We start from the raw sequence: 19,669 nt of genomic DNA on the forward strand, positions 1-19,669 counted from the left end.
GGCAAAGTAAAAATACATACTAAGAGGCAGGCAAAAAAAAAGCCCCAAAAGCAAATTAAAAAGAGCCCTTTCTTTCCTGAGAGTGTATTGTCTAAATAGCAAGTAAGATTAGTGATAAGCTGAGATCTGGTTTGTCCTTCTGTGTTGGGACTCCTTGAGAGATGCTCATATAAATCAATGTTTCCCTCTTTTACCTCGAAGCAGAGGCTGAAGGGATCATCTGGCTGCTGAGACTGGGAAATCTCTGTTCATTTTCCTTCTCTGCTCCAGATTTCTGTAACATTCTGACTGTCATGGGATTCAGCTCACATACCATGAGCTGCTGGGAAGTCAGTCATGGAGGGTGGATCCATGTCCATGACGAGTTTGTCTTATGCTTTGAAAGAGAGGGTGGATCAGCTTCTGACTGTGCTGATCCTCTCCTTTTCCACTGCTGGAGGACCAGCTCATGGCCCATGTCCAGCTCCATAACCCCATTTCTAGATAGCTCAAGGAAGGAGAAGACAGTCCATGAGCAGCCCCCCCTGGAAACTGGAGACAGCAGTTACAGGTAGTTACAGGTTTATCAAAAGTTGATAGATCCTCATGGAAAAGGGAAACTAAGGAAAATAATTATTTTTTATTACTTTTAAGGAAGACTTGGAGTTTTCAAAGTGAAATGTAGAAGGTGTGTGAGTGAGGGCTGGAGAGGTGTTGACATTGGCTGTCATGGTGTACAAAGGGGCATCCAGAGAAATTGTCTGGTTATGCTGCACAGTTCACTGAGGTGGGATGGGATGGAATGCTGAACCACAAATGTTCACGTTCTTGGGGCCCGTTGTTTGCTCTCTCTCTGGTGTGAAGTGGTGGCTGATGGCACTTTCTGTTCTGTCATCCTGCAGGTTACTCTGGCCAGGACTTTGACTGGGCAGACTACCAGAAGCAGTGTGGAGCGGAGGCAGCGCCTCACCTGTGCTTCAGAAATGTAAGTTCTTCTTTGGCCTTGGCATTGCTCCTGTCCATCTGTGTGAAACAAAATGGCTTGCACAGAAGAGCTGCAGCAAGACTTGGGGAGGGTTTCCCCAGACCACCATGAGTCTGCCTTAGGAAGGAAGGTGAAGAAGTATTCCAGGTCATCATCCCTTAAAGAGAAGAAGTGTTGCCTTAGTCTTGTCTTTATCTGATTACTTTCCTGCTCTACATCTACTCCCTGGTTTTGTACAGCACAAAAAGGATCTCAACTGCTCACTCCAAGTAATTCAAGGTCTATTAAAAATCTAGGTAAAGAGATTGCATAGTATCATTTGCCCCTTTTCGCATTTTGGGTGCTTTCTCTCATTCTGGGGGATGCATTTTACCAAACATCATGAATTTAAAAGCTCACATTGAAAATGTTGAGCTCAGAGTAGAGGGGAGTAATTAACCCCTCGTGAACATTTTGGGGTTTGGGGCAGTTGATGTGCTTCCTTGTTACAGCAACAGTGATGTGAGGGTGAGCAGCCCATCTTTATGCTGGAGGCCATACGATTCAGAGCTTTGGAAATAATCTTTTGCAGGCTGTTCTGTGGCAATGACAGTTCTTTGTGGCCTGATCCGACAGGTATTTATCACTTGGGGAAAGGCAGATCCAGCTTTCTGCCTTTTCCAATAACTTGATGCTCTTCTTCATGTGCCCATGAACTGATGGGACCTGAGAGCTCATTAATAGCTGAAAATGTTACTGATGGTGGTATCTACAAGTTATTGGTGACACTAAAATGAGCACAGAAGGGTTTGTGAAATAAAGTGGTGTTGTGAATGGTGGACAGGCAGGTTCCTCTAGGAATTAGAAGGCTTTTCACCACACTCACAAGTTACAGGACTGGGGGATGGGGTGTTTATAAAAGGCAAAATGGAAACAATCTCACCAGGCACAGGCTGTGGTTTTGCATGATATTCATCATATGTGGTGGCCCAAGGGCAGCCTGGCTTGGAATATTTGATGGTGAACTGATGAATTTTTTGTTGATTAATTCGGAAGACCCATATCGTCATTAGAGTCTGGCTTGGGAATCAAATCAGAGTAAGCATTTCTTTGCCCCATTTGTTGTGCCATCCTATGCAGAACCTGCTCCCTCAAGGGACTTTAAATGAAGATTTCCAACAGTGCTGATGGAAACTGGACACAGTGCTGCTTTGCACCAATAGAGAGGGAAAATTGTCATGTTTCTTCTTTCTGCAAGAACCCCTCCCTTTTCTTTACTTCTCTTTTCATTTTGCCAAGTAATGGAGCTGTTCTCTTAGCACTGACAGCCTTGAGAATGGTCTCTGCATAATATCCTCTGAGATTACATCAGGTCTGAGCACTTTTTATGTCCTTTTTTTTAAGGAGACATTCACCAGATGAACATGTGTCTGTTATTCTTTCACTCTCGATAACACAGTTTTTTGCAGAGAGATGCAATCTCTCTGTTGTCACTTGTTCAGCCTCCCTGGCAGGTCTGTCCGCTTGATTCGTGGCTGTGAAGGGCTCTTTGATAGAAGTTTATTGCCAGCACATCTTCCACCTAGTGCAGCCAGACTGGTGCTGGCAGTAGGTATGCTGTAACTCTTTCCCTGGGGGGAATTTTTAACAAGGAGAGGCAGTTATGAAATGGATTGACATGACTAAATGATTAGTAAAATAAACTCCCAACTAACTGCTTTGCCACTGATTCTGTACAAATGAGCCTCCAGCACCCAGTAGCGATGAAAGGAGCCGGTGCAATGATAAATGAGGTTTCCTTGTTAGGCAACGTAAAAGGCATTTAAACAAACTCACCCTGCTTTTCTGCAGTCCTGGCCATCAGCAGCTTTCACAGGGTGAAGCTGATCTGGGTGCTGAGCAAGGCTTGAGACAGTCCAAGCGGTGTTTGAGACCAGCAGCACGTTCTTGGATGAGAAAAAAGACCAAATCGAGAAGATTTTGGTCTCAGAGAGCTCCTGGTGATTGCTCAAGTTGAAATTCCCATAGTCCTCGGTGCTGTAAAAGTAGCAGAAGGATTGAATTTGACCCTGGCTTCCAGTTTCTCACAGAGGGTGACTGGATGGGAGATTGGTGTCATTTTGAGTCAGTGACAATTATTACCCATCCCAATTATTATTAACAGCCAAGAAGGGGAAGTTTTCCATTCTACTGTATGCTATCAGAGAGATACAATCAGAGCTGATGGGTAGAGGAGCAGGTGGGACAGTGGGAAGGAAAATCCAAAGAAAGGAAGCCATGGCACGGACAGAGGTATTGCAATAATTTGTTTTCAGGGATAGTGGTAGGGAGGATATTGAGCATAAGTGAAAGGAGTGGCTACTGGAAGGCTCTGAGGGGTAAGGGTTAAAGTGGGTAAAGAGCAGCTTGAGGCTCGGCTTGTGGGGAAGGTTTTGGAAAGGGTTGTAGGGTCTTGGGATCCTGCTATGCTTGGGGTCCTTTGCAGTGGCTACAAACAGGAGTTCTGCTTTGTTTCCTTAGGGCTGAGCCTCCTGGTTCTGGCAGGAGCAGGAGGGACTGCTGAGGAGGCTGCTGCTATCACATGGCCAGGCCAGCCTTGGCTGGAGCAGTTTGCAAGACCTACATTAGCCTACAGCAGTGGTACCTGAAAGTCTGGAACTGCAGCCTCTCTCAGGCTCCCAAACTCTTAGTACAGTGGGGGATGCTGCATTCTCGCACCTCATGACCCCACATTTTTTGTCCTATATTTCTTACTTGGACAGATGATCAGTCGTTAGGGAATCATTGCTGGATCCTTTGCCTTCACTGGAAGGGTGGGAGGGCAGTGGGGGCCTCAGGTAACCTGTGAAAGACGTTTCTTTAGTGCTGTATTTAAATGTACAGAGCTATTGCTGTGTCAGTGAACACAATGGGCTCATCTAACTGACCTGCAACTCATGAGCTCATACACCTGGAGTCTACAGAGAAGGACCTTATACACTGAGGTTAAAGTAGTATATAGAATAGTTTGGTTTGGAAGGGACCTCAAAAGATTGTCTAATTCCAGCCCCTCCATGCCAGAGACAGTGGTGCCACCCACTAGACCAGGGTGCTCAGGACCCCATCCATGAATACTCCATGAAGAAAAACATACTTGAGTAGGTTACTCAAGTTTCTCCAGCCTCACTCAGCCTGGTCAGCTAAATGTTTGGATATCCACCTGCTCTGGCATGGGGTCCTCCATGGCCTGCTGGTGGATCTCTGCTACCCTGTGGACCCCATGGTCTGTAGGAGCACAGCTACCTCACCACAGTCTGCACCATGGGCTGAGGGGGAATCTCTGCTCCAGCAGCACTGACCTTGGTGTCTGCAGAGCTGTTTCTCTCATATATTCTCAATTTTCTGTCTGACTGCATTTGTCATTGTGCAGATTTTCCCCTCCTCTGAAATATGTTGTTCCAGAGGCACTACCACCGTTACTGATGGGCTTGGTTGTGGTCCTTGGTGGATCTGTCTTGGAGCAAACTGTCATTGGCTTTATTGTACATGAGGGAAGCTTTGGCATCTTCTCCCAGAGGCCACTCCTGTAGCCTCCCTGCTACCAAACCCTTGCCTTGCAAACCCAGTACAGGTGTCCAGGGCAGCTCTGTTTTGAAGTCACATGCCTTTTCATTCCTCAGTGTATCCTGGACCTCCAGTGAAAAGCAAACCATATTGGACAGCCTGACTGAAGTCACGTCGTGCTGCAGTGCCATATTTCAGTGTTGGCTCTTGACTCTTTCAGACATCCTTCAGCCGTGGCTTTACTAAGAACATGAAGCTGGAGGCAGTGAACCCCAAGAACCCTGCAGAGATATGTGTCGCTTCTGTCACCTCAGTGAAAGGACGGTTGATGTGGCTTCACCTGGAAGGTAAGTGCTGTAACAGCTCCTGTGTTTGCCTGGTTCACTCACTCACTCACTCACTCACTCACTCACTCACTCACTCACTCACTCACTCACTCACTCAAAATTGCTTTCTGTTTTACATTGATTGACCAATAGTAGGTTCTAAAGAATTATCTTTCCCTGATCTCTCTCTGAGGGAGCTGCAAGCCCTTCCACCCTCCCATCCATGTGCACTCTTAGCAGCATGATCTCCACTGGTGATAGAAACCTCTTCCCTGCCCCCTCATGGTAGACCTCCATCCTGGGAATGGAAATTTGCCTCACCTGTGCAGCTGAAACTTCCACTGTGATTCCCAACATGCTGCTGTCGCCTTCTCTTTCATCCTCCCTCTGTCTTTCTGTCCCTCCTTCCCTTTCTCCCTCCCACTCTCTCTCCCTTTCTACCCCCCTCCTTCCCTTTCTCCATCCCTTCTCAATGTGTAATTGAGAACAACACAGGGCTTGCTTTTACTATTTCTTTAAAAACTGTAATTTATAAAGTCACAGAGAGCAGAAAGCCATGCTCATTTAAGTGTTTTGATGGACGTTGTGATAACCCATAAAGTTGTTGTAGCATCTGTCATTGTCACAACATAGTTTAATTTTTACCCATGTTTGAAGCTGCTGACTTCATCTATAAAGGATGTAAAAGCTTCAGTTTTCCTCTGAAATCAATATTAATTGGGTCAGCATCAACTACAGTTGTAGTACACTTACTTGCTTTTTTCTGGAGAACGTGGCAAAGGCATTTCCTGTGGCCCACAGTAAGATTTCCATCTTCTTAGGGTAAAAAAGGTTTGATGTGAGTACAAAACATAGTTAAGCACATGATTTCAGAAAAGAACAGAGGAACTGGGCTTGAGACAAGACCTTCTTACAGAAGTCCTGTGTGAGATGAAAACTCAATCATCTCTCTGTATTTGGGGTCTGGGAGACAGTGAAAGCAAGATTAATATTAACTATTGCTTCATCATCATCTGACACATCACCTCCAACATTGATTATAATAACCCAAGAATAATTTCATCACCTTTAGCACCTGACAATCTGCTGTGCAATTTGTACAATAGGAAAGGTCTGTAATCAAAGCCCTTAAAGTTAGTAAGAACATTGCCAGGTAGCCCAAAGTATGGCATTTGTGCCAGCAACTTGCTTTAAAACACAAGGCAGATGCTCAGTGGTGTTCAGCTCTATGAAAATGTCATTCTGTGGAAGGCAAGGCTTTCTTGACTCCTCCATGATAAATTTCATTCTTGGAGATTTTTAACTCCTAAAGAGAGATTCCTCCTGAGTTTTTGCTTTTGGTAGATCTCTGTGCAGTAGCATTTTTGCTTTTTTCTTCCAAGATAACTGGTTGCCTTCTAATTCCAGGCAGCAACAGCCATCTGCAGCCTGGTCTGGACATGGGGCAAATACTTTAGTTAAAGAGCAGGAATCAGTGTTTCTTTGAAATTCCATTCTAAGGCTGTTGTTGAATTTACACCCATCTGGTCAAAGAATCTGACCCATTTTGGCAACTTCCTTTCTTAAATGATCAGTGCTTTCACATTTATATGCATAAGATGTGGATAGAGGCAGGAAGAGGGCCACATACTCCCACTTTGCTTCCTTCCCTCATCTCTTTCTCCCTGCTTTTTACTCTTTTAATTTCTTAAAGGATGTTTTTTACAACTTGCCATAAAAAAACCCCTGTGTGCATCTCCTTGGCTTGTGAGTTCTGATATATAGATGCTTTATGCTTGGTTTATATCTCAATACTAGGAATAGAATGATCTGTAGTAAAAAGAAAAGATGCAAAAGACGGCAAAAATAAAAAGAAGTCTTTGCTGCTGTAGAAATACATCACTACAGTGTGCACAGTTATGCTAAAAGCCAGCATTAAAAAAAACCAACCCAAAAATGCTGCTTGCAGAGTGCTAAAATAAATGTGGCTTGAACTTGTGGCACGTTTTTTTGACTCCATTAATACACTGTTGTTTCTAACTGATTATTTATATTCTGGAAGCAGCAAGACTCCCCAGCTACCATGGGAGCCCCTTGCTGAAGACCTTGGGTCCCACCATTTATCATGGGCATGTCTGAAGCTTTCATTGTTGCCCTCCCAGTTTCACTGTCTGACAGCCCAAACTGCAGCCATAAACCAGGATGTGGTAGTTAAGCAGCGTCGAGCCAGACGTGAGGGAACATTGCCTAATAAATCACACTTTGTACAGTAGCAAAAACTCTGTAAACTTCAGGGCAAGCATTTAATGAGCAGCAGTATAGTGCCCCCGTGGTGGAGGAGAAGCCCAGGACTGATGGGATGCTCAGCACATCCCAGCACTTTCTGCTACTTCATTACTTATCATCTGCATTGTTAATTTTTACTGGTTCGTTTTAGATTTGAAAGCTGAAGCTTTCTGGTGCGGATTTATACAAGTAATAATGTACACTGTCTGCACAGCCTAGGATTTGGAGGAAAACCCTTTGGTTAATCACTTCTCCAGGGAGGTTTCCCATAATTTCCCCTTCGACAGTTTTCTAATGTTGCTGCTCTATTCTGCCCATCCTGTAAGAATCATAGCAGGTCACAGATGTTTTCCCACCTTATTTCCAATTTCCTTTTTCCATTTAACCTCCCATGTCACGTGGACATTTCTTACTCTGAGAAGATGGCAGCATAAAATGCAGCAAATGAAACTAATGAGTCTTGAACAAGCTGTGAGTGAGGCCAAAGGCAGCAGTAGGATGTTGGAAGTGAAAGGCAGGGTTATCAATTGCCCGAGGGCAGAGGCAGTGCCAGGAAGGACAGAGTAGCTGTGAATATGTCTTAAAGAGGAATAGGGGTGTTGCAGGAGAACAGCCATTATGGTGCTTCCTTGCTTATCAGGGTGGCTGTAAACTTTGGAATGCTCATAGAGTCATAGAAACATTTTGGTTGGAAAAGACCCTTCATCTCACATGTATTTGTTGCTTGCAAGCAAAAAGTTATATTTTATCTGTTTATTTTTAGAATAGTGTAGAATTGCAGAATCATTAAGGTTAGAAAATACCTCTAACATCATTAAGACATTTGGTCAGAATAACAACATTGCAATAATGAAAATAGTGGATTTTCCCAAACCTGGTGATATTTCAGTGGGGACTGTGTTGATTTCTTGCACTGTTTAGGGTTTGATCCATGGCTTGCTCACTCCGTGCATGTCTTTCCACTGACTTCAGCCATTCTCACACTGGTTCCTTGTCTGGATTTGTGGTGCCAGGTGAAAGTGTTTTCTCCTTAGATGACAATGTTTTTGCTGCTAGAAATTGCAGCTTTCATGAGGTTCAAACTGAGCAGTGACTTCATGATATTTTCTTGTGGAGGGGAATGATTTTGCAGGGAATGCCACCTGCTGAGATCTTGCATTCAGCAAGTTGTGTCCTGTACCATGTGCTTTCATCCCATTCTCTTCCCTTCCCCATATCCCAGTGAAATGGAGACTGTATTTTCAAGATATAATGCATGAAAACAATGCAGGGCTCAGACAAACCCCATGAAGACACCCATGAATCTATGCAGACATATGATTTCATTTTTTAATTATTTCCTTCAGCACTGTGGGTACCAGCACCTATTTTCCTGCTTCCTTGGGGTTTTCATGCAATCCACACACTCTCAGAGTGCAGCAGGTTTATTCCTGGAGAAAAGATCAATCCAAATGCTGCATCTCAGCCTTGATGCTGTTCCCATCACAAGGTTCAATTACTGTTTCAATTACACCACAAGCCCCTGATGAACATTCATTAGTGGGAAGTTCCCTGTAGTCATCTGGCTGTGCACAGTCAAACACTTCTGCCTTGAGCAGAAGGCAAAGATGTTGTAACAGATGCCAGGGCGAGGATGGTGCAAGGGAAGCTGCTGATGCTTTGATGTCTTTCATTAGGAGATCACCTCATGCTGGTGATGGAGCTGTAAGTCCTTGGGTGGAACTGGCAGAGGGGGGTTAAGTTGCTGGCCTGACTGTGCCAGCACAGATGAACTTAAACTGGAGTAATTAAATAGGGTGTTGACTCAGGACATGGAGTTGTTTTCAAAAGTACTCAAAGCCAGCAGGAGTATCTTCATTTGCTGCAATGGCATTTGAGTGAAAAATAGGAAAATTAGGAAAAATTTCTTCACTGAAAGGATGGTCAGTCTTTGGAACAGGTTTCCCAGGAAAGTGGTGGAATAACCATCTCTGGAAGAGTTCAAAAAGCATGTAGTTATGGTCCTTAAAGAAATGGTTTAGTGGTGGGCTTCCGTGAATCAGATAATCACAGGAAATGGTGAGTTGGACATAAACAAAGACAGGACAGTGTCTTCTGAAGGAGACATAATAACCAAACTGGGAGAGATTTGCTTTAAATTGACACCTTCAGTGAAGTTTTGGTGTCAGTATCATGCCAGAGACTTCTGTCTTTCTCTTACTGGGTGATCACCTCTTGTTTCACATGCAGTGAGGAGCCCTAGGATAATTCATGGCACTTGTAGGCAAAAGAATGGCCATCTCCCACCCTTAAAAACAGTGACTCAAAGGCAGAACTACACAGAAAAGCTCCAGGGGGACACTGGGGCATAAAAGCCTTTCTGTCACATCAGCCACCACCCTGTTAAGGCCCATGTACCCTCTCTAAGCGTTAAGAGCAAGTACCCAAGTCCTAGTAACTCATTTGGGCCACTCCACAAAACATCCAAGGGTCAGTCAGACTGTTTAGTTGGAGAAAGTCGTGCATCTTTAACCTCACTGGCTTTTGGCTGCCTCACTGCACTGCACACCCTTACAGTGCTTTTAATGTGGTTTTCCTCTGAATGACATTGCAGTGTAAATGCAACAGCCCTATGATTGCTGTCTGGACAAAATTGGAGATGAAATGGTGCCTGATTTTGATGCAGAAAGCGGATTTATTTTTACACCTTCCATCATTTGCTTCCCTTGGTTTGTGATGAATGCTTGGATGGCTCTCAGCTTGGTGTCTCGGTGTCTAAATCACATTATAAATGTGTGTTTATAGGTTTGCAGATGCCTTCTCCAGAGTACATAGTTGATGTAGAGTCCATGGACATTTTCCCTGTGGGCTGGTGTGAAGCGAATGCTTATAACCTGACTCCACCACACAAAGCTGTTTGTAAGTACATGGAGACCTCAAACAATGGTCTTTGTATTGTGTCAGTGATATTATATCAGTGGATATAAGGTAGTTTGTCTTATGCCTGTAATCTGACTTTTGAAACTACTGACCTAGTTACGAAATTAATAACCAGACTGTAAGTGTACTGTAATAAATACATCTAATTAGTGACCAGACTGGAATTAGGCAGTTTGCACTTGTCTCTGTGATCAGTCCCTCCAAAACCCGGATTGTTTGTGCTGGGGAAGGCTGTTAACATGCTTTGGGATTGCACAGTGGGTTATAGGTTTGAAAAGGGATTGCTGGGCAATGGGGTTGTCAGAGAGAAAGCTGATTTTGTTGTGCTGAGGCAAGTTCACTTGGGCAGCTGAATGAATAGGTGCAAAACCCTCATATTGGGAAAAAACTCATAAAATATAGGGTGAAAAGATCATAAAGAGGCTATCAAGGCTACTAAAGAGGCTACTAAAACAGGATCTGCTTCACCTAAATTGAGAAATATTTGTTACTATTCTGTGGTGGAGTTTCTGCCCCTTCTCAGGGTGTCTGTCCCCTTCTTTCATGACCCTGACCAGCTCAGAGATTTTCCTGGGATTTAATTTAAATCTCTCCCAGCACAATTAAGCCCATAGTTTTTTTTCCAGCCTCCAGTGCATATTAAGACAAATTTCCTTTCCATTTGCATTTGAAGGAAGTTCATGAGAGCTGAGTGGCTTGGTGCTGCTCTCCTGTTCCAAACTACCCAACCCGAATCTCAAGCCACCAGGTGAAAAATTAGCCTCACTGTTTATATTAATTAGCATCTGAAAGGCAAATTTTAAAATGTGTCAACCCTTTCAAAGAGTTAAACATGCCTAAGTTAAAAATCAGGCAGCCAGGGCCTAATTTGGGAGAATACTGCTATGGCAACATTATGCAGCCTTATCGCAATTTATAGCGAGGGATAAATCATGCTGGAGGTAATCATGCTTGTAAAATGTAATCCTATCCATATGTGTTGCTGTATGGAAAAATATTTGTGTTTTTATTTTAATTTAGTCTTTCATACTGATCCCATAAAACACAGTATTAGCATTCCAGAGGAAAGATTAAATGTATTATTACATCTTTAAAGTAGGTTTTAATGATGTAGTGACTTAGTTAAAAAATACCATGGAAAGATGGTGATAGTAATTAAGTACCATTTCATTGTGTTGGAAGTCTTTTTATAGTCAGTGCATTTACACAGCTTTTTATGCATTCTGGGTGCATTTTATAGGGCAGAGGGGTAAGAAATGATTTTTTCTTCCTTGCTTCATTTTTGCAGTGCGAAGGAAGAGAAGAATTGCAGTTGTGCAACCAGAAAAGCAGTAAGTTTTTGTTATTTAAGATGCTGTTTTATAGGAATGCATCAGCTTTTCCGGGGGGGATAATACCCAGCAGCTTTGTGGCTTTGCTCGTTTCTGTCCAGACACTACTGCACAGTCAACAGGAGGATTCTTTTAAATCCAAAATATTTGTTAGAAAGTCTCTGTAACAGAAATTGTTTTATTGGTTGGGCCTTTGCAGCCAGGTCTGATGGCCAGTAAGGGATGCTTAGGGAATTGAGAATGTAGCAGGAGGGCATTTCCCTATCTAGCCCTTGCAGTGTGTAGAAACTAGAATTTAAGGGATTTAAGTGAGAATGTGTGCAGCCTGAAAGGCTAAAGCTCACAAGTCACAGTATATTTTTGGAGTTGGGTTGGATCTGTCTCCTTCTTCTGCAATACCCTGGCCCTAGGCTGTGATAAACCACATGGAAGTGGGGTTTTGTTTGAGGTATCTCCATTCCTCAGCCCAGGCAGGTCCTGGTGTATCTTTTGGTCCATCCTGAAGACTGGTTCTGGCCTTTTGTCCTGTCTGACACTATTAATCACTTCAAATTGCTCTTTCAGGTTACCATCCACAGTGCCTGTTGAGAAAATACCTCATGACCCCTGCCCGATTCCTCAGCCAGACACAACAGGTAAGGCCCTTTTTTCAAGGAGCCATTGCTTGTATGGAGGGGGATGACCCCAAAAAGGGAGTGAGTTGTCATATGTGGGGGGGATGGAACTACATCCTCTGGAGGTGTAAAATGGTGTGAACCCACCAACAGTGCGAGGAGTCTCTGATGTGCAGCAGGTGAGGGTCTGGTCCTCCCCAGGTGAGCACTGTGTCTTGCTGGGGCTATCAGAGTTCCCCTGGAGCTTGCCCATTTCAGCTAATGATGTTAGGGCCAGGCTGATGAAGATGGAGATGGATGGGACTGGTTAATTGGCATCAATGAAATTGCATACACCAGGCCTTAATGGGTCCCTGTGTTAGCATCAGGACTGTGTGCCATTGCTGCTGCTTCTGGTAAAGGCAGATTTTTTTTCCCCTTTAGCAATGGCATGAGAATCTGAGAGTGCAATATTCATCCATTTAATGGTGTAGACTCAGCAGGAGGGGCAAGGTTTAACTCACTTTTTTTCAGCAGGCTGTGGGACATGCATTGGTATTTGAGCCAACATCCCAGGGCCCCATTGCAATCAAATGGGGACAAAAGAGTTTTTTTGGGAATGTTAACCATAAAAGTGGATAACCACTTTGATAGCTTATGAACCACATTTAGAAGTACCCATTTCTCTCTATATGTTTTGAAGAAGCACAGAGTAATTAGCCCAGACAAGGAAAATTGCTCTGTAGACCCATGTTGGCTCAAGGGGATGGCACTGCAGTGTTTATTGGATTAGATAGGAGCTGAAGAGGAGTTTTATGGCTCTCCACCTGAATTTTCTCCCCGAGCTGAATTTGTGTCTTTGAGAGTCAGCTCATACAGCCCTGTCTAGCAGGCTGCAATTGAGTTGCTCATGTCCATCTGCAGGGAAAGTAATGAAAGAGCTGTGGGTCCTGTTATGACCCCTTTCCCCATCCTTCTTTCAGCAGAGTGTGTAGCCAGATCAGTCACTGTTAAAAAAATTGCTTTTCCCACGTTGGACAGATTAGAGCCGCAGAGGCTTCTCTACCCTCTGTCCCAGGGAGGAATTCTGTGCCTCCTTAACTCTTCTTACCTCCTTCCCACATCTAGGAGAAGGAAGAAATGCCCTTGATTAGTTGTAAAAAAGTGCTACAGGCACATCAATGCTGCTTTCTTCTTGCAGGCACCATCAATGGGAGATACTGCTGCCCCCAGCTCTACATCAACCACCGCTGCTTCTCAGGTCCATATTTAAACAAAGGCAGGATTGCAGAGCTACCTCAGTCTGTTGGGCCCGGCAAGTGCGTGCTGGTCCTCAAGGAGGTATGGCCCAGCTGGCTTCTGGGGGGAGGTCAGGGGAAAAGGATGGGCCACGGTTTGCCAAGCCCAGAATTTGGAAACAAGACACCTAAAATTGACCTGTAGCTCTGTAGTGGTTTCCATAAGGCAAAACTGCAGGCTGGAAATACAGGGAAGGTTTATGCATTGTGGGGTTTGATGGAAGAGGTGATGTTCTTGGAACATGGGGAATTGCGTTGGTTTTGGGAGCAAGATTGGTCTAATTGTGTGCAAGAGAAATCAGGCTCTGAGCAGAGCCATCTCCAAAGAGGGCACCTGTGGTTGTTGCCATCAGCCTCTTTCTCAGCATCCATGATGCTGTTGGGCACCAGATTCAGTGGGGGTGACCATTGTGTGTGACCATGGTCCAGTGGGGCTCAAACCATCAAGATCCAAAGAGAACAGGACAGAAAACTGAGGAGGAGCATGTGCTATGTGCTGATTTCATTCTGACCCAACCAGGGCTTGCATTGGGCCAAATCCAGAATGCTGAGAACTTGCTGTTTGTCCTCAGAGAAAAACTACCTGATTTGAAAATGTATTTTTCACAAATATTATAGTCCATGCAGAAATAAAAGGCAAGGAGACTGCGGGTGGCAGAGGACAGCAAGATGATACTGTTGGATAAACAGAATTCCATTTGGCACCATTTTGGTTTGACTTGGGTCTTCCAGAGATCCAGATCTTTCAGTTTTCGATTCTGTACCTAAATGAACTCCACTTGATGTGGATGCAGGGGAACATCTGAGCTCCCTCTGCCCTTGGTGGAAAAACATGGAAACTTCCATATGCCTGCTTATTTGATATATTTGAAAGACTCTCAGTGCCCAGCTCAGGATGTTTGCAGTTGTCTGAATTCAGATGAATTCCAGCCCTTCACAGAAACATCTGGAAGGTGACATTCCTCCCAAATCAAGCACCACTTTTGAAAACCCCTCTGTACTGTACTATAGAGTGGCTCCCATGTGTCCACTCACTTCTTCATCACCTACCTGCACTAATTTATACCCAAAAGCCCAGAAATCCAGCTGCCTGGGCAGGTGGGACACTTGGGTCTCAGAGAAGCAACTCAAAACCAGCCCTCAGCAAAAAGCAGGATAAAGTGGTTGCAGAGCAAGAGCTGACAGCTGCCAAATTTGAAAGCAGGTCCATCGTGACTTGCTGATAGGGAGCATTAGCAATCTGCTGCTGCTTGAAAAACAGGCCATGAAAAAGCAACAGGGGGGGAAACGTGAAGTGTGCACAGTCAATATTTATGCTAATGCTTCTTCCTCTTTCCTTCTGAAATTTGGATTTTGAAAACATAAGCAGTGCAAAGCTTCTGCCAGGTCCTTCCTAGGTATTTCAGACTTTGCTGCTGTAGACTAATACCAAATTCTCCAAATTCCTCAAGAATGGAACCAATTGCCCACTTGCTCTGCCTCCTTGCAGAATTGTTTGCTGAAGGAACAAATTGAAGTGTCATGGAGACATGGGCACCTTGTTTTTGGAGACAACAACTGCCCAAGGAACAGGACAATGGCAATGGCCCAGCATTGGTCAGTGTTATTTTGCAGATAAATTCAGGCTTATTATGGCCATAAACTCAAGCTCATTCTGGCCATGGAAACCAGTTCAAAATCGTGAAAAGGGTGAAGAGAAGACATTCAGGGTGTTGCTGTAGGGGAGATGCACTTGACTCAGCTGTTGCTGAGACAAGAGAGCAGCAGCAGCTGGAGAACCGTGGGGAGGATGGGGGTACCCACCCCCACCATGTGGAGCAGTCAAGAAATAGCAAAGAATACATCCTTGCATTGAGATGAAGTTCTGTAACAGATGCCAGAGCCCTCAAAAGGACTATGGAGCTGAGTGGTGAGAACACTGCAAGAGGTATCTTGTCCAGCCCAAGGCCATAAACATGAGGATCTGCATAGCTGAAGAGCTCACAAGGGTCCCCATCCCTCCAGACAGGCTTGGTGCTGATTTTGATGCTTTGGTTTTACTTTACACCTGCTGCTGATGTGTCCCCAAGACTGCAAATGCTTTATAATTATCTTTCTTTCTTACTATATGGGGAAATTGCAAGCTGTTGTAAATTATGCATCAGCATAACTTGTCTGGAATAGATAAATTATAGATGGGCTTTACTTTGGCAACACATGGGGGAGGGTGGGAAAGACATCTCAAAACACAACTATGAGGGGAGAACTGAAGCAGTGGCAGCTTGATGAGAACTTTTTTAATCACCCTGGTCTCCAGGCATAACTCACTGCCTTTAGAGTCACTGTGGTTAAACACCTGTGCTGTTTGCCAGCCCATTCACTGTGGGCAGCAGTCTTTGTGATGGAGCTGCTTTGGTATTTGGGATTGATAGAAACCTTGGGCTAAAACCAGCTGAACCCCCAACTCCTTCCCCGTTCCCCATCCTGGGTTACCTGAAGCAAGAAGAGAGCAAATACCCTCTCCCTACTGGCATCAGACCTTTCTTTTGGCTGGGTGCTGAGGGAGGAGCTCCCCATCCTCTGCCTTCCTCTTCACTCACCCATGAGGGCCATATCCAAAAATCCAGCACATCTGGAGTTCATGATGCTCCTCAGACCTCCTTTCCCCCAACGTCTTGTTCCTACCTCCATCACTGCTGCAGTGAAGCATCACCCTGTGTGTGCAACCTTGCACCAGCCTTGGGTGAGTAACAGGTAGCTCTTGTGCTGTTTAGTGCCAAACATTTTTAAAGCCTGAGCTGTTCATTATTCCCAGTGCCAGCACAAGTGTCTGCTGGCAGCAGTGGTTTATTGTGGTTTCTTTCCCTGCAGGAGGCATGTGAGGTGGTAATGTGTGTTGTTTGACATCAGCTGCAAAGTTTATTCTCATTCCTGAGATACTTTTTTGGAAAAGAAATTGAAACTTGGAGCCAAATACAGTGGAGACATGAGCTGTTGCCATCCAACAGTTGCACCTGGGCTGAAAAGTGGTGCCTAGAGTAGCTGTGATACGTAATAAATGCTAACTTTAAGTCAAATTAAAATACGCACATTACTGGCTTTCATTGTAGTTCTTTGGTCAGAATATCTAAAAAAACCTTCTGAACAGTTCTTATATCTGTGCCAACAACTGTACAGCAACATTGTAAAATGAAATGAGGTGTCTTTTTAAGACTCCAGGTGATCTATAACCTACCACATCTTGGGGAAAATACACTATAAAGATTAATTAACCTCATTGCTTACTGCTCTTACTATTTTTAAGACACTTTGCTCTTTTTCTGTTTAAATAGAAAATGGACTTAAAGGTAATGTGACTGTCCAACTAATGCAAACAGGAGCAATCAGGCAGCATTTGTCAAGGAAGGCTATTGCACTCTGCAGCTTGAATTTTTTGTAGCACAACATGACTTCTCTAGGAAAAATTTGCATAATTAAATCATGGTGCTCAGAAAATTAAATAGCTTGCACTGAGGCTTAGGTGTATGATTGGGCCAGGCTGATGGAGTTATCATTACTGATCAGATACTGGAATGGAAGAAACCTCTAGATTCTGAAAAGATATAAACTGCATTTCTGAAGGGGGTTCACATCCTCCACAAGACAGCTCTGTGGGCTTCAGCCTGTCCATAGTAGTTCCTCCAGCTTAGGATCTGACCACCTCTGTCTTTGAATGTCATGGTCTAGGCCATCAGCATCTCATCACTTCAGTGCTACAGCTTTGACTGTGACAAAAAATAACTTTTAAATCCTTGATCACCTAATGAAAGAATCCCAAATAACTCATTTTCCTTTCTCTTTCTGTCCCATGTCAGTTTTCTAAATATAAAGTAATAAAAGTGTATAAATGAACAAAGTTTACTGTCTTGCCTTAAGGCTAGCTTGGGACTGAGCAGCCTTCTTGTTAGGTAGGAGATGTGGGCTTGTATCTTGGATAGAGGAGGGAATTGTCCTCTTAAGGATGCTGATTATTGGGATCTTGAACAGGAGAAAAGAGTTGTGATGGTATTTTAAGCTGCACTTTGTCAGGAGAAAACTTCACCCAGGGCTGGGACTCTTTAAAGAGAGGTGGAGATAAGAAATGTGTGAATACCAAAACCTCTCATGGGAAGAAGTGCTGAACTGCCCAGTGGTATCAGGCACTAGATATGCTCAGAAAAGAACTCTTGTGCATGTGAAAACATATGAACTGAAAATGTTTATAGCTAAGATGTGAGGTGCTTTTAAAGTTGAGTAGAGGCTTGTGGTGGTGGTGAGTGATCACAGTCACTGAGGTGACTCCAACCTCTGACAATCCAAATTTCAGCAGTATCAAAATTAAACTTCATTGATGCATAGCAGGAAAGGCTGGTGTTGCCTTGTCCTCCTCTTCTGCTTCAGGACACAGTTGGCTGCACCCAAACCATTCCTGATGGAGAAGGCTGAAAATCAACTAACAAAATCTCAGACTGGTGACACTCCAAGCAAAGGGAATTTGGTCTGATATGGTTGGTGTAACTTTCCATCTCCAGAGAAAGTCAGAAGCTGGAAAGTTGGAAACTGATCAATGTTTCTTCACTGTTTTTGTTTTAATCACAGTTACTTTTTTCCAAGAACCTGTTTTTGGCATTTAATAGTGTATAATATGAAGCGATGTTGTTAGAAGGTAACATGGTAGTGACCTCTGTTGTAGGGTGAAATGCCAAAGCCAGTGACTTACTTGAGATAGAAGAGTAAAAACCAGACGGTTTAAAAAACACATTTTTTTTCTTCCCTGAAAGGAAAATGCTTATTCTTACAAAACACTCTCTTTTTTAAACAATGTAGAAGTTTACAGAGTCCTGCTGATGACAAGCCAGCTTCGAGAAAAGTCCTGGCATCGTGAGTGCCTTTGCAGGGCTGGACTTGATTAGGTGTCTGGGATAGTGCCCAGACATGGCCACACTGCTATGGCAGGGTTGGGGTTTCTTTTCTTCCTCATTTTCTAACCATTCTGACAACTCCTACAAACACCATCACCCTGGTAAAGGGGCAGGGCAGCACTGTTTGTGGGAATTGGTGAACAAGACACTTGCTTTCTGCTCCTGGCTATCTCACCAGCAAGCAGGGTGGGTGTAGAAGTGGGCTTAAGGAGAACTTTACTGACAAGCTCCTGTGTAGGTGTTACATAACTCCCTGGATTTGGTGATCAAGAGGGGATCACATCTGATGAGATTTTAATGAGTGTGGCAGCTCTTGAGGCACTTGATGCTTTAGAAGACTCACCTCTGGCTTCTCTGCAGCAGGTCTCAGTGTCTCTGTGTCAGTGGCCAGTGCCCCATTTAGTTTGTATGGTGAGAGAAAGCAAGTAAAGACGTGGATGAGCAACTGGATGGGTTCACTCAGGAACTTTCTTTTCACAGAATTCTGGAATGGTTTGGGTTGGAAGGGACCTTAAAGATTGTCTCATTTTAACTCCCTTACCTCAGCGGGGACACCTTCCACCAGATCAGGCTGCTCAGAGTGCCATCCAACCTGACCTTGGACAGAGGGATCAGACAACCACAGCTTCTCTGAGCAACCTGTTTCAGGGCCTCACCACCCTCACAGTCAAGCTTTTCTCCTAGAATCTAATCTAACCCTGCCCTCTGTCAGTTTAAATCCATTCCCCCTTGTCCTGTCACTCCATGCTGTTGTCCAAAGTCCCTCTCCAGCTCTCCTGGAGCCCCTTTAGACACTGGAAGGGGCTCTAAGTTCTTTCTAGAGCTTTCTCTTCTCCAGACTGAACACCGTGAGCTCTCTCAGCCTGGCTCCAGGGCAAAGGTGCTCCAGCCTCTGGAGCTTCTTAGTGGCCTCCTCTGAACTCCAGCAGATCCTTCTTATGTTGGGGGTCCCAGAGCTGGATGCAGCACTTCAGGTGGGGTCTCATGAGAACAGAGGGGTAGAATCCCCTCCCTTGACCTGCTGCCTGCGCTCCTGGGGATGCAACCCAGGACACAGGTGGCTTCCAGGGCTTCCAGCTCATGTTGCCAGGTCATGCCAACCTTCTCATCCTGCTTCTCATCAGCCATTGTCTTGGAATCAATATGGATTTGGAACTAGTGTAGTGGGTTGTGTGATGAAATAGGAAGCAGCTGGAGAGCTGTAGGTAGATCTGTATTGTAGTTTCCCCATATGTGAAGTAGGGACTGTGCTCCTGCCCTTCCTTCCAGAGTGCTGTGGAAGGTGCAGATGATCAGAGCTCCCTAAGATGTTGGTGCTGTTATTAGGCATGACTTTTGGTTTCTGTAATTGGACCTCTTTGAAGAGTGGTTTGAGTAATGTTTCCTAGAGCCCAAGGATAGATTAAATTTTGCTTCTAGTAAATAACCTATCCAAGCAATTCCAACTAATGCCATTTTGCAGGGTACTGTGAAGCATTAAGTGAAGCTCTTACCTGAAAACAACTAATCCTACAGGGTTTTCAAAATACTAG

At 44.3% G+C, this 19,669-nt stretch overlaps 1 protein-coding gene across 1 annotated transcript in view; it reads left to right on the plus strand.

The window, feature by feature from the left end:
- Positions 1-19,669, plus strand: part of SFMBT2 (Scm like with four mbt domains 2) — a 116,319-nt gene that overhangs the window by 75,562 nt on the left and 21,088 nt on the right. Inside the window, exons 10-15 of the mRNA XM_071552858.1 lie at positions 882-964; positions 4,707-4,833; positions 9,862-9,975; positions 11,285-11,327; positions 11,892-11,962; positions 13,122-13,261. Coding sequence (XP_071408959.1) covers positions 882-964; positions 4,707-4,833; positions 9,862-9,975; positions 11,285-11,327; positions 11,892-11,962; positions 13,122-13,261 — 578 coding nt within the window. The remainder of the gene's footprint in view (positions 1-881; positions 965-4,706; positions 4,834-9,861; positions 9,976-11,284; positions 11,328-11,891; positions 11,963-13,121; positions 13,262-19,669) is intronic.

The sequence above is a fragment of the Pithys albifrons genome, chromosome 3 (genome assembly GCF_047495875.1).
Source record: "Pithys albifrons albifrons isolate INPA30051 chromosome 3, PitAlb_v1, whole genome shotgun sequence".
NCBI lineage: Eukaryota > Metazoa > Chordata > Aves > Passeriformes > Thamnophilidae > Pithys > Pithys albifrons.